Below are 14,503 nucleotides of genomic sequence, written 5' to 3' on the forward strand. Positions count from 1 at the left end.
TAAAGAGATAATTTTAAATGAAAATTACATTAATTCCACTGTATTAACCTCTACCACTTTTTTGTTAGTAAGTACACGAAGTTATAAAAAGGGGCATAAAGCATTATACTTAAATTATTAAATAGTAATAATGCCACTTTTTATTAAGTATGAAGCACAAACAAACACGTAGTGATTAATTTACACAAGAAAATTGATGCACCACAATAAACGCGTCAGATCCTGTCACCGTTTTTAGGGTTTCGTAATCAACAAGGAACCCTTATATTTCGGTCCATCTGTCCGTCTGTCTGTTTCTCCGCGGTTTCGCTCAGAGAATAGCTACAAAGCCGAAATTCAGCATGAATGCACATTATAAACGATGTTAGTAAAACAATACTTTACAGGAGTAAAGTATTGTTTTACTAAAATCTAAATTATATAATGTGGGAAATAGGAATTTCCCACATATTTTTGTGGATTATCATAGAAAACGTTGAGGTTACAGTTTAATGTTTATAATAATCAATATGGATAACTGGATAACCATTTCCTGGGTACAACTTACAAGTCACTGGGTTAGTTGGCCAATGCTGGAGATAAGCACTAAGGTCTATCCATATTCTTTACTAATATTATTATAAGTAAAAAGAGTCTGTCTGTTTCTCTTTATTATTAAAGATGTTCCGCGCGGCTCCGCCCACGTAAATTACATATTTGCGGGAACCGTACATTTTCTCTGAAAAAAGTACTCTATGTCCTTCCCAGTGGTCTACTCTATGACTGTGCCAAATGACATGAAAATCGGTCATGAATTTGTGAAATAAGCGCGTTCAAATTATAATTTTCCCCGTTTTCTCCACATTTTCCAATGTTTCTCCGCTCCTATTGGTCGCAGTGTGATGGTATATAGACTAAAGCCTTCCTCGATAAATGGTCTATCCAACACTAAAATAATTTTTCAATTCGAACCAGTAGTTCCTGAGATTAGCGCGTTCAAACAAACAAACAATCTCTTCAGCTTTATAATATTAGGTATAGAATAGTACTCGTATAGATCTCAAAATCAACAGCAGAAGTGAGCTGCTGAATTTGATAAAATGCATGTACTATCAGAGAAGTTGATTCCTAGGCAGATGGCGGACCTAATGGCTGGTTTACACGTATTAAGTTGATAAGTAGTTAACTTAATTTGAAGTGCCTGCCCGAAATGTGTCAAGTGACAAGCCCCGCCTGCCAACTTAACAGAAAATAGTCAAAATTCTACATTAGTTCCGTCCCTAGCATTTAGGAATCAATATCCTCGATGGTACATCAAAATACTATGAGTTCCGGAAAAGTCATAGAATTTTCCGCACGAGTAGCACAAGAGTGTCCTCTTTCGGGACTCAATGTATCACCATTCTAAATTCTGACACTCCGATTCCGATCCGATTCGGTCCAGCGTTTAAGCGTGAACAGCTTACAGAAGACAAAGACAATCTCTTGTATTTATTATAGTACCTGACCTTACTCAAAATCAACATCCGATCAATCTGTCAGCTTAGCTTAGAAACCAGTTCTTACGAGGCCAAAGACTAGGAAGTTTCTGTTTACATATTTTGGTTCTGATTTTGTTTCTTAAATCTAAGTATTTTGGGCTAACTACTAGTAGTTAGTCAATAAATTTAGATAAAGGTGATATCCACAATTGTAGGTATTTGAATGTTTACCTGAAGCGGTTGAGCGTGGGACCACCTACAGTGACGTCTGCAAGGCCCGTCAGGAAATTGACTTGGCGGCCCTGGGACTACTAGATGGCGTCAGAGTAAGGCGGGCGGCAACAGGGGCTTGTCTCATGGAGCTCCCGCCCAGCGCGACGAGCGAGATAGCAGACCGCCTGGCCGAAAAACTTAGGGGAGTCCTTGCCGGCGCGGCCAGAGTCTCTTGGCCTATCAGGTGTTCGGAAATCCGCATATCCGACCTCGATGACTCGGTAACTCAGCAGGATATTTTGGCGGCGGTAGTGCTGAAGACGGGCTGCTCCTCAGAACATGTTAAGGGGGGTGACATCCGCAAAGGTTCAAGAGGTATGGGGACCATATGGGTGAGGTGTTTCGCGACTGCAGCGGAAACCCTGGTGGCCATGAAGCGCTTGCTCGTTGGCTGGAGTTCAGCGCGCGTCCACCAGCTGGAACCAAGAGCAATGAAATGCTACCGCTGTCTTGAAATCGGGCACACAGGGCAGAGGTGCAAATCGGACGTCGACAGAAGCCAATCGTGTTTCCGCTGCGGCCAGACTGGGCACAAGTCTTCGTCCTGCATGGAAAAACCGCACTGTGTTGTCTGTGCAGAGGCAGGGAGAAACCCTAACCACACCATCGGCGGTAAAGGTTGCGCTCCCCCGAAGAGAGGGCGTAACCGCGAAAAGTCGCGTCCTAAAGAGACGAGTCGGCCTCAAGTCCGACAGGAGGTTGCCATGGGATCATGATGGTTAGACGACCTATGCAAGTCCTTCAGGCGAACATTAACCATTGCGCCGGCGCTCAGGATCTTTTGTTCCACGCGCTAGTGCACTGGGAAATAGACCATATTATATCCCGGTCCGTAACACCTGGGCTGGTGATCTGACGGGCTCTGTCGCTGTACATATAAGCGATACTGGTCCTCCGCTCGTTGTGCGGGAAAGAGGTCGAGGTTTCGTCGCAGTGGATCGGGGAGAATACACAATCTTCGGCGTTTACTTCTCCCCGAACCGAACACTCGCGGAATACGAAGCCTTTCTTGGCGAGTTGCTAGCGGCAGTTCTAAGAGCGGCCTCGAGGCCTACACTTGTCGCCGGCGACTTTAACGCTAAGAACACAGCATGGGGCTCCAGATTGTCCAACGCTAGAGGAAACGTTGTGCTAGAGTGGGCTATTCAAGCCGGACTGGCGATTTTAAACCGCGGAAACACACCTACATGTGTCCGACCGCAGGGGAGTTCTATAGTAGACCTCACTTTTGCCAACTCCGCGGTTGGTCAACTGGTCACGGACTGGAGGGTAGTTGGGGACGTGGAGACGCTGTCGGACCACTTGTATGTCCGATTCAGTGTGTCCCCGGCGAGTCCGCCTCGGGCGGTTTCTCGCCTACAGGGAGGTGCACCAAAGTTCTTACGTTGGTCGTTGACCAATATGGACCCGAAGGCCCTAAAGCAGGCTTTCGAAGCGGAGGCATGGACGCCCAGACCCCCGGCACTCATCGATGTGAACGTGGAGGCACGGTGGTTCCGGGAAGCTATGACTAGAATCTGTGATGCTGCCATGCCACGCGTTCGTGGCCCGTCTCCAAGAAAAAACGTATATTGGTGGACGGATGCAATTGCGGAGCTTCGGCGGCGTTGCGTAAGAGCCCGCCGACTATTCCAGCGTCAAATGAGTAGGAGTACGCGTGATGAGTCATTAGAGAGGGGGCTTAGAGCCGATTATAGCGTCGCTAAAAGCGCATTGCATCTGGCCATCAAGCAACCAAAAGAGTGGAAATGCTGGCGGAACTCGACCGAGACCCGTGGGGGCGCCCGTACCGAATGGTACGAAAAAAGTTTGGCCACGGCCCGCCGGTGATTGACACACTGCCTCCGGAGCAGCTACAGTCAATCGTGTCTGCTCTTTTCCCGACTGCTACCAATACTGAGTCACCAGATACCGTCTGTCTCGGAAGGAGAGCTTGATACAGCCATTTCCAGGCTGAGCTGGCGAAAGTCTGCGCCTGGCCCGGATGGAATCCCTGGACGGGTCTTGATGAAGGCTCTGGGACCGTTAAAGGAGAGGTTGCGAAAGCTTCTCAGTGAGTGCCTCACACAGGCGAAGTTTCCCGAGATCTGGAAGGAGGGCAAGCTCGTTCTCCTCCGAAAAGACGGCCGTCCTATGGACTCTCCTTCGACTTACAGGCCTATAGTCCTGTTAGACGAGGCTGGCAAACTTTTTGAGAGAGTGATCGCCTCCAGGGTGATTAAAAATCTCGAGCGTGCTGGGCCGAATTTGTCCGGAGCTCAATTCGGATTCCGTGCACAACGCTCCTCGAGGTGAAAAAGTTCTGCACGGAGCAGACGAAGAACGGCGGTGTCCTTTGACATCGCCAACGCTTTTAACACCTTGCCTTTCGAGGCCATTGAGGACGGGCTAGAATATCACGGACTGCCCCTGTACCTGCGCCGCACCATCAGCGGATATCTAAGGCGGCGAATTATCCTCTGTGTGGGTCGAGACGGTCGGGTGGTGCTTCGGATTGTAACGTGGTGCGGTGTTCCACAGGGGTCTGTTCTTGACCCACTCCTGTGGAACATCGGCTACGACAGAGTCTTGCGAGGTGCTCTTTTCCGCGGGCTACGCATAGTCTGCTACGCAGATGACACCTACATGCTAGCCAGCGGAGCATGCTTTGAAGAGGCGATTCGCTTGGCGAGGGTGAGTGCGTCCCAAGTTATTACACGGATCGAGGCGCAGGGTTTGCGCGTGGCCAAAGAAAAGACTGAGGCCATTTTCTTCCACGGTCCTCGTAGACGGCCTCCCGATGATACAACCCTCCTTATTGGTGAAGTCAGAGTGCCAATTGGCAGGGAGATGAAGTACCTGGGTTTAGTCCTAGACTCTAGATGGTCCTTCACGCCCCACTTCCGCAGATCATAGCTAAAAAAGACGGCCATGGTTCTTGGACGCCTCCTGCCCAACTTGGGGGGTCCGGGATCCGCCTTTATTATTAAGGAGACTTTATGCGGGGGTCCTTCAATCCATGGCCCTCTATGGAGCTTCTGTCTGGGCGGATAATCTCAATGCGCAGAGAAGAGCCTTATTCCCGACAGCCTGGGGGAGCCCAGGCGGCTCCCCCAGGCTGTCGGGAATGCATGAAGCATTTCCCAACGGCAAAAAAAAAGGTATTTAAATGTTTATTTGGTACACATTTCCTTGTTGTATCTTAGTGGGAATAAATTTGCAAAAAATTGTTAATTTTTTGGACATCTTTGTGCTTGATCTGCACATTGCACCTCAATCCTTACTAATTTTATCTAAACGCGAAAGTGTTAGTGTCTGATTCTTTGCCTCTTGGCTATTCACGCTTAAACAGTCGCTGAACCGATTAGGATGAAATTTTAGTATGGAAAATGAGTCTCGAGAAAGGGTATAGAATATGTTTAATTTAACGAATTTATGTGGAATGGGCACAATATAGTCTCTTATATAGTTATAGCTTGGCTCCATATTAGCTATAGCTTGTAAGTTCTATAGTAGTAATAGTCTTGCTACCTCTTAAACCTTAAGAAGACTTAATAGTGCCGAAACGATGTCCTAGATAAGAGTGACCTACAGTCGGTGCATTCACCTGAAATCAATCAAAATTCAACACAACACATTCTAAACTCTATCACCTTGAACATAAAGTTGGAAATCAATTAAAACATCTCTAAGGTGTTGTGATTTTTGCTCGCATGCCAAGTTTATGATAATTAGTCATTTTGTGGAAGGTGTGGACTGATCCGGATATTGATGATTATTTACTAATAATATAGTTAAATATAGTATAAGATTGCACATTGCACTTAGAGATATTATGTACTTTAAGATCTGCTTATGTAATATCAGAGAAGTTGATTCAGATGGCTGATCTATATGTAATTTGATCGTCTTATGTCAAATCCAGCCGAGAGATAACGACTAATGCTAGGTACTTCCATACGGTTTTACTCGATAGTTTTACTCCAAATGGAGTAAAAATTATCGTGTGGACCGCAAAGCTCACAGCTCGAAGGCTCGCATCGAGTCGGCTCGATGGAATTAAATAAACCTAATTTCCTTCGAACTTACTTTCGAGCCGTCGAGCTTTACTCAAGCCATACTCAAGCGTGTGAGTTTTGCGGTACACACGATAATTTTTACTCGATTTTGGAGTAAAACTATCAAGTAATGCTGAATGTGTGGACAAAAGCCTGAGCCGTGGTTTTCTACGAGATTGCTCGATCATACAAAGCCTTGCCTTGCCAAGTACTTGTCCATACAAAAGTGAAAAAAAATTCGTCTTTCAGAGCTGCTACTTTCACAGTGAACTCTCTACATGGAACACGTACACACCTTAAAGTATTATCACTTATTTTTGTTACACCCTGTTGTATATTCTCCGCTCTACTATTATCTATTCTGTGGCTCTACATTTTTCTTAACTTCGGCTATTACTAGTCATATCATTTGCTACACGATCCCTCCTGTAGTATGTTCCTTCCTTACATTTTAGTGACGATTATCGCTCGAAGATGATTGCAATGACGATAGCGAATTATTTAACAAATACAAGTATGTTATAGCGTTCATAAACATTATATTGTCGGATAGCTCCTAACACGTAATAGACAATACCTTTAATTGGAATACACCAAACGGTAACAGCTAATGTTTCAGACGAAACATTGCTAGAGCTCCAAAGAGAGAACTTTCAAGATTTTAGAATAAGCACAAAAAAGTTTTAAATAATCCAACGATTCTGAATTGCGCTCAATTACGAACAAAAGCTACATCAAAATCAGATTGTCTGTTTCAGGTGTACAGACAGACACATCAAAACACTCCTCTGTTTTCGTCGGAAGGATCATTTCAGAATGTAGAGTAACAAAACAAGCAAGCCCCCGAAACTTAGAACTAGAGTTACTTACTTTTTCATTTAAGGAGCTCAAAAAGTAGTTAATAATAATATACCTATAACCACTAGGTATTAAGGCTTTATAATATGTCGAGGACCACTAAAAATTAATTGCTTTTTCTTTACTGTCGCTATTCGCTACCATATTGGCTATTTCTTTTAGCAACAATAATTGGTTTCTTAATGTATTTATATTGTTACAACTTTAGCATTTAGGTGAATTTACGTGTCCTATCGAGTTTAAATTTTATTTTTGTTGAAAATGACTGTATTACATACGTAATATTATTTCCCTTCTAATTCCCAAGAATGTAGAGTAGAGACCACTCAGAAATTGTTAACTGAAATACTATGCCTTCTCTTTCGAATAAGTAAACGAAGAATGAGAGAGATAATATTATTGAATAAATGATAATAATCTAACAGCTAGTCTGTTGTCGCTCGCAGGTCTAGCTCTAGGATTAGAAAGTCTTTGGATTTCCGTGTATAAACTTTGTTTTACTTCCTGAACTTAGTGACTCGAGCTTTATTATAGAAGTCGTCTGCGGTCTGCGGAACATATTACTAGAAATATGTGGAATTAAGTATACTCAATACTTATTTTGCATTTCAGGAATACCATTAATTTGTGACTTCTTCAAGTCCCCTAAAGGGGTTATCTTCTTTCTAAAGGCCTTACTTTCTAAAGGGCTATGAAGAATAACTAAGATTGCGAAGCTGTCTACACTCCACAGTATGCACAATCGACGTCTATCATGGACAGTTAAAGGCGAAAATAAACTATCGTGATCGCCTAACTCTGTCCATCATGACCCAACGTCTATTAGGTCCAAAAGAGCTTGCCCACGTTTTGACATGACAATAACGAAGACTGTATGTTAATATATACATAACGACTCAAAACGTATAAGTTTAATGTAAATTCATTGACGTCATGAATTAATTTCCTACTGCGATGTTATTCGCGTGGTGTTTTTCCTAATGTTTTGGTCATCCAGGTTGCCCTTTGAAGGTCACTACCTCGATGACTGATCTGAGATTCCCTTACTGCATTGTAATGACGTCATCATCATGGCATTAATGCAGGCACCGATAGGTAATTTCGGATAACCGGACTTCTACCAAAATTTGGAAACCAACAAAATGCCACTTTGCAAATCGATACCAAAATGACAAGCATATCCCCTGAAGGTTGGACCTGGGTCCTATTCTAAACACATGCTGCCTACAGCCTAGACACCGATGATTATGAATATGACGAAATTAAGCCCTGGGTACTTGTACTACTATATATTTTGTGTCCTGGGGATTGAAAGTAAAATAATCTGTTCTGGAATATAAACAAATGATATTATACTTAATAATTATATGAATAAAATACATTTAGCAAAAAAATACGATATTATGAGGTAAATTACGTATACAATAGTCGTTAGGTGTAATAATTATCAATATGCACGTGAGAGTTACATAAGAACTGTGTCAATATTGGAATCACGTGAACACCGATGTGCCAAGTTGCTGAGGACACTTATAACCATGGGTGTTCCGTGTTACGTTCGTGGATGGACCAATTTCTGAGGACAGGTGGTTCACTATCCTATGTAACGTAAGCCAATTAATTGGCTCACGTCGAATACAAAGTTAACTAATCAACAAAAGGAAAGATAAACTCCTGTTGAAAAATCTCAGAAACAACATAAGTAGTTGAAGAGGCAGCAGCCAGAAGGTTTGGTCACCGGGGCCGGGTAGCAAAGTGCTGTTATCGATTATAATATGGACGTGACGCTGAATTGTTAAAGCGTCTCCCAGACAGACGCGGCCTGCGGTGGCGGTGGCGTTCAGTAGGATGTCTTGAGAGTTCTAGGAACGACACAGACACACGCGGCCAAGTCATCCAACTGACCGCCACCGCTGGCCGCGTCTGTCTGGAAGACGCTTAAAGGGTGACTGCCGGTCTTTAATCGGATCCGGAAAGACTGCCAAGTCTTTATTAATATTGCTATCGCTAATTCTATTAATCGATAGAATGCTAACATAACAACATTGATAGTAAAAAAGTTAAAATTGAGATGGCTCTATACGTACGTTTTTCGATGGGCTCCAGACCTTAGTTAGTTTAGACATTAGATAGAAATTCTTTAGATAGAACTTAGAAGCAATAACACAAGAAGTGCAACAAGCAAATCTGCAAAGCAAATAAAATAAGCTATTATTATTTTAAGTACATGAAATGAACGTGTGACGTTCTATGCCTAGTGCAGTTGAGTTAGGGACGCGGGCTATTTCTGTTGCCAAGGTTTCAAGCTCCCACTGTTACAATAAACAACTACAATTATAGTTTTGTTTGTTTGTGTAGATGTGTGGATTATTTGATCAGAGAGGTGTTGACAAATTCTCTGAAATTTCGGCGCGAAGTGGTTTGATCATGGACACAATTACTAACGTTGCACGTTGTTATCACAAAATCTAATACTTAGACTGAAGCCTGTATTAGATTTTGCTTATTGGTATTAGCTTATTTGTGTCTTCCTTTGAGGATTTTCTATAACAGATCTATTAAATAATTTTGAATCATAGAAGCTAATTAGTCTTTGACTCTTTAGCATTTCGGTTCGTTACTACGGTAGCTACAATTACTAAAATCGATGTAAGAATTTCCACAATATAACAATTAAGTTTTAGCGGAAAATTCTATATGTTTTGTCTGTGAAATCAGCCGTGTGCCAAGGTTTAGATTAGGGTACATACAACTGTGTTTCTTTAAATGAAAATTGGGGGCAAAGGAGCAAACGGGTCCCCTGATGGAAAGCAACTTCCGTCGCCCATGGACACTCGCAGCATCAGAAGAGCTGCAGGTGCGTTGCCGGCCTAAAGGCCCCTATTACCCTATTCCCTCTTAAAGGAGGGAATAGGGTAATAGGGGAGGGTAGGGAAGGGAAGGGAATAGGGGAGGGTAGGAAAGGGAATAGGGTAGGGGATTGGGCCTTCGGTAAACTCACTCACTCGGAGAAACACAGCGCAAGCGCTATTTCACGCCGGTTTTCTGTGAGAACGTGGTATTTCTCCGGTCGAGCCGGCCCATTCGTGCTGAAGCATGGCTCTCCCACGTATAAACGTGTCATTGGATAATTTTGGTCTTATGTGTGTCTGAACTCTGATATAAGATTGTACTTAGCACTAACTCGTCCATTTACTTGACTAGTTAAAGATGAGTTAAAGCCTAGTCAAAAGGTAAAGTTAATTAGCTATATTATACTATGCGATATTATATCTACTTAATCGTCGAGTCTCAACATTTGCATTTAAACCCGCGACAAGAAAGAGGGGTGTTATAAATTTGACGTTACTGTCTGTCTGTGTGTGTGTCTGTCTGTGGCATCGTAGCATCCAAACGGGAGGACCGATTTTGATATAGTTTTTTTTGTTTGAAAGCTGACATTACCAAGGGTTTATAGCTATACCTAGATCATTATCAGTGCTGGAGAATTTGAGTTAATCTACTTTTTTCTTAATTCAACATGTTAGACTAACTAAAACCAAACTATACTTATGATTAGTTTCATCATATACATTGTAGTCTAATTCAACCACAACAAGTTTCATTGAATATCTAGTAATTTTCCATTGAAGTTTAATCAATATCTCTATATTTCTGTTTAGTGGAAATCTATTAGCAAGCATTTAAATTTTTGAAATAATTACCAGAACTTTAGGCTTGGAAAATTATTAAAATACAAGATACTTTGATTAATACTTAGATTAAATTGTTAATATAATATGTATCCTTATTTATCTGTTATCGAATTTTATCTCGCAAATTATAACAAAATATTTTAAGTGTTAACAACAAGATAATATCGGATATTGGACTTTAATCTCCAGCGAAATAAATTCTGTTGGTCGTTTAAAATAATGTAAAAAAAATAAGTAGTTAATTTTTTAGTTAAGATAGTGTGCATTTAATTATAATCTTAGTTTTTTATAAAGCAGAAGTCTGACTTAAAAATAATTTTCTATTGTTTCAGTTACTTGGTGTCAGGTGATGCTGACGGAAAATGCTATATTTGGGACTGGAAGACGACGAAACTATACAAGAAATGGAAAGCTCATGACGGAGTCTGCATCACCTCGCTCTGGCACCCACATGAGCCCAGCAAACTGCTCACGGCCGGCTGGGACGGAGTCATCAAGTACTGGGATTAAATCATAAGACTTCATTTCAAGATATACATTTAATTCCCAAATTAAGATATTTTTTTTAAATTCTAAACAGTTACACCGTTTACCATAAATAGATCAACTAAATAAACTTTATATAAAACAACATATTATATGTCATATTATTTGCCCCCAATTAAAATTTACTAATAGAATCAACATTATGCTGCGATTTTAGGGTACTTCAGTGGTTCTTGGTACCCAATGTCCACCTTGTACTCCATGCTACATTCACGACATGCGCCGTTCTTCATGAACTCGTTGAAACTTATGTTGTTTTCGTGGAATGATTCAATAAGAGCAGTGATTAAGCTGTCTATCATCTCTGTAGTGTGGTACGGACCTGGAGCGAATCTCAGGCGTTCCTCGCCCCTCGCGACGGTGGGATAGTTTATAGCTTGGACGTAGTGGCCTCGTCTCATGAGGGACTCGGCCACAAGGGCCACCTTATCCGCCCCCGTAATAGGCACAGGGACGATGTGGCTCACAGATGGCAGTTGCGGGAGACCAGCTATCAATAACGACAGCTTCAGGTAGCGAACAATAGCTTGGTGTTTGGCTCTCAGACTCCTTCCCTCCTCGCTCGCCAGAAGTCTTATGGCGGCCAGAGATCCCGCCAAAACCGGAGGCGGGAGGGCAGTGGTAAAAATAAATCCCGGAGCTAAGGACCTCACGGTGTCTATCAACAGGGACGACCCGGCGATGTAGCCTCCCACGTTACCAAAAGCTTTTCCGAGGGTTCCTGACACAATATCTATGTGGTCCTCAATACCACGCTCCTCCCCAATCCCGGCACCATGCTTTCCATAGAGACCCACCGCATGAACCTCGTCTACAAAAGTAAGGGCTCCATACTCGTGGGCGATGTTGCACATCTCCTCCAGGGGGCAAATGGCTCCACTCATAGAGTGGACAGTCTCAAAAACGACTAGTTTCGGTACTCCCTCGGGCGACGCGGCCAGCAGCTCCTTCAAGTGGCTGGGATCGTTGTGTCTAAAGATATGCTTTTGTGCTCTACTGTTTCTGATTCCCTGTATCATTGATGCGTGGTTGCCTGCATCAGAGTAAACAATGCAACCGGGCAGTATCTTAGCTAAAGTGGAAAGGGTCGCGTCGTTCGCGACAAAACAAGAACTAAATATTAAAGCGGCAGGCTTCTTGTGAAGCTTAGCGAGCTCGTATTCGAGTTTTTCAGTCATTTGTGAGTTACCAGCGATGTTCCGGGTTCCCCCGGCGCCCGTGCCGTAGGACTTGATGGCGGAGATGGCGGCGTCCTTCACGACGGGGTGACGCGACGCACCGAGGTAGTCGTTGGCGCACCACACGGTCACGCGGCGGTTCTCGGCGCCCTCCAGCGCTTGAGGGTAAGCGCCGTCCGCGGCCAACCGCGAGACCTTGCGAAATACGCGGTACGAGTAATCCTTCTTCTTGGCGTTGATCTGGTCGTTGAAGAAGTTCTCGTACTTGTAGGCGGGCGCCTCCTTGATGTCCTCCGTCATCTCCTTGGGCGCGTCCGAGATGATCGGGTTGTTCTGGATGAAGGGACATTTCGTCTCGTCGACCCCGAGCGAGCGGAAACCGCGCGAGATGATGGGGCAGAAGTTTCCGTATTGCTTCATCAGAGCCCCTCCGTAGTTTCGGACGAAGGCTTGATTCATTGATCCCACGAACGGACAGGGCATTTTATGTAATCGATGTCGAGCACTCGGAAGCTGAATATAATACAGAACACTGCTGGTGCGCTGGAGCGATGAATTGCCTGGTTTTTTGCCGTCAACGTTGACTCGCACTGTAGCCGAACGTCTTGGGGATTAATATTCAACTGGTGGTTTAATACTCGTTAACTTTCATTTATAAAGTGTGTGTCGTCATATCGATCACGGTTACACCAACGTTATTGATAAACTTCGACTGGGTCAGGCAGCTGGCATCTGACAATTGACATTCCACGTAAAATTTTGACTTTGACGTTTAGATTAAATGACAGCAGCTGTGTAATTGCAACATCAAAAAAATATAATATTAATTACGTTGTATTTAGCGGCTAAACTTAATTAGCCATGAGAATGATATGTAAATGTAACCAGGGCAAAGGGCTTCATAACGTTATCGAATACCCGAAAAAATATCGTTAAGTACCGGTATTTTCATAATGGTAGCCAGATAACGGTATTTTTTTTTACGATATCTAGAACGATATCTAGTAACATAATCAAAAAATATCGTTATAAAAATATCGGTAAATATAACGATATTTTCTGGTATCAGGTATGCGGTATGCGTCGTGCAACAAATCTCACTCGCAGCCCAACTTCCGACTTCCGAGCACCAGTTTTGACATACGTGGGAAAGCCATGCTTCGGCACGAATGGGCCGGCTCGACCGGAGAAATACCACGTTCTCACAGAAAACCAGTGTGAAACAGCGCTTGCGCTGTGTTTCGCCGTGTGAGTGAGTTTACCGGAGGCCCAATCCCCTCCCCTATTCCCTTCCCTTCTCTTCCCTACCCTTCCCTATTATCCTATTCCCTCTTAAAAGGCCGGCAACGCCCCTGCAGCTCTTCTGATGCTGCGAGTGTCCATGGGCGACGGAAGTTGTTTTACATGAGGTGACCCGCTTGCTCGTTCGCCCCCTTATTTTCATTAAAAAAACTTTGACTCAACAAGTCAAGGTGGTGCTGCAATTTGTTAGGTCAATGAATGCAGAAAATTATGCAAGGTACCTATGTCCGTATTTATATACTTGTTTCAGTTGTGGCGAATACGGGGGATGGGCAAAATATAAATAATTATTTGTATGCCTTAGTATTTATTACTAGAATTCTAAGTTTAATACATATATATTTTGTAGACTGTAGTTAAAAACATCAACACATTTAAAAAAGGAAGCACAAAATTATATAATTTTGTGCTTCCTTTTTTAAATGTGTTAATACCTACATATTCTGTAGATGCTATCATATGATAGCATTTACAGAATATGTAAGTATTATAACACGGAGAATATTTTAAGGAGCGTAGCTCGTTGGATCAGAGGCGCCTTGCACACGACGGGGCTGGGCGGACCGGTCAATTTCGCCGCGAACGATAGCACAAAGGGAATCCTACAATATGTATTACCAACGCACACCAAGGGAAAAAAGACCGCTGCGCAGGTCCCCGGCGGGCTCTGGTGGCGCGGCATGTCCGCGACATGGCACACAAACCAGTTTACATGCAGTAACGCAGACGACGCGGCGGCGCGAGGCGGCTGCTAGCTCTATTCTTTCTATCTCCACTAGAACGAACGTCCTGAACTGACTGCCTCCACTCGTCGTGTGCTTTATGTACCTACGTGGCGAGGGCAGCTGCAGACATCGACGGGCAGACGCGGTCTTTATTCCTTCGTGGACAAAAAGCCCGCCTCGCCCCGTCGTCTGCAAAACAACAGAGTCCGCCCGGCAGCCAGCGCACGGCGCACGTGCTGACAATACAATAATTTACTATACAAACCATAAATTAGTAATATTTGAACAAAGATACTAAGCACTGAACTACTGAGTACTGACCATGTCATTCTCATTAGACGTATTTTTTCCTATAATAAATACCTACTGGTCACCAGACACCTCTAGTTTAATTTTGTGCATACTGGTGCATACTGAATTGACTGATTA

General features: G+C 43.3%; 2 protein-coding genes across 2 annotated transcripts in view; one reads left to right on the forward strand and one right to left on the reverse strand.

The window, feature by feature from the left end:
* Positions 1-10,958, forward strand: part of LOC121726840 (pre-mRNA-processing factor 17) — a 37,052-nt gene extending 26,094 nt beyond the window's left edge. The window contains exon 11 of the mRNA XM_042114412.1: positions 10,656-10,958. Within this exon, the coding sequence (XP_041970346.1) occupies positions 10,656-10,833 (178 nt within the window). The 3' untranslated portion in view covers positions 10,834-10,958. The remainder of the gene's footprint in view (positions 1-10,655) is intronic.
* On the reverse strand, positions 10,852-12,773 carry LOC121726841 (5-aminolevulinate synthase, erythroid-specific, mitochondrial). The gene has a single exon (XM_042114413.1). The coding sequence runs from the start codon at positions 12,528-12,530 to the stop codon at positions 11,010-11,012; it is 1,521 nt and encodes a 506-aa protein (XP_041970347.1). The 5' UTR covers positions 12,531-12,773; the 3' UTR covers positions 10,852-11,009.
* Between the last annotated feature and the right edge of the window lie 1,730 nt (positions 12,774-14,503).

The sequence above is a fragment of the Aricia agestis genome, chromosome 5 (assembly GCF_905147365.1).
Source record: "Aricia agestis chromosome 5, ilAriAges1.1, whole genome shotgun sequence".
In the NCBI taxonomy this organism is placed as follows: Eukaryota; Metazoa; Arthropoda; class Insecta; order Lepidoptera; family Lycaenidae; genus Aricia; species Aricia agestis.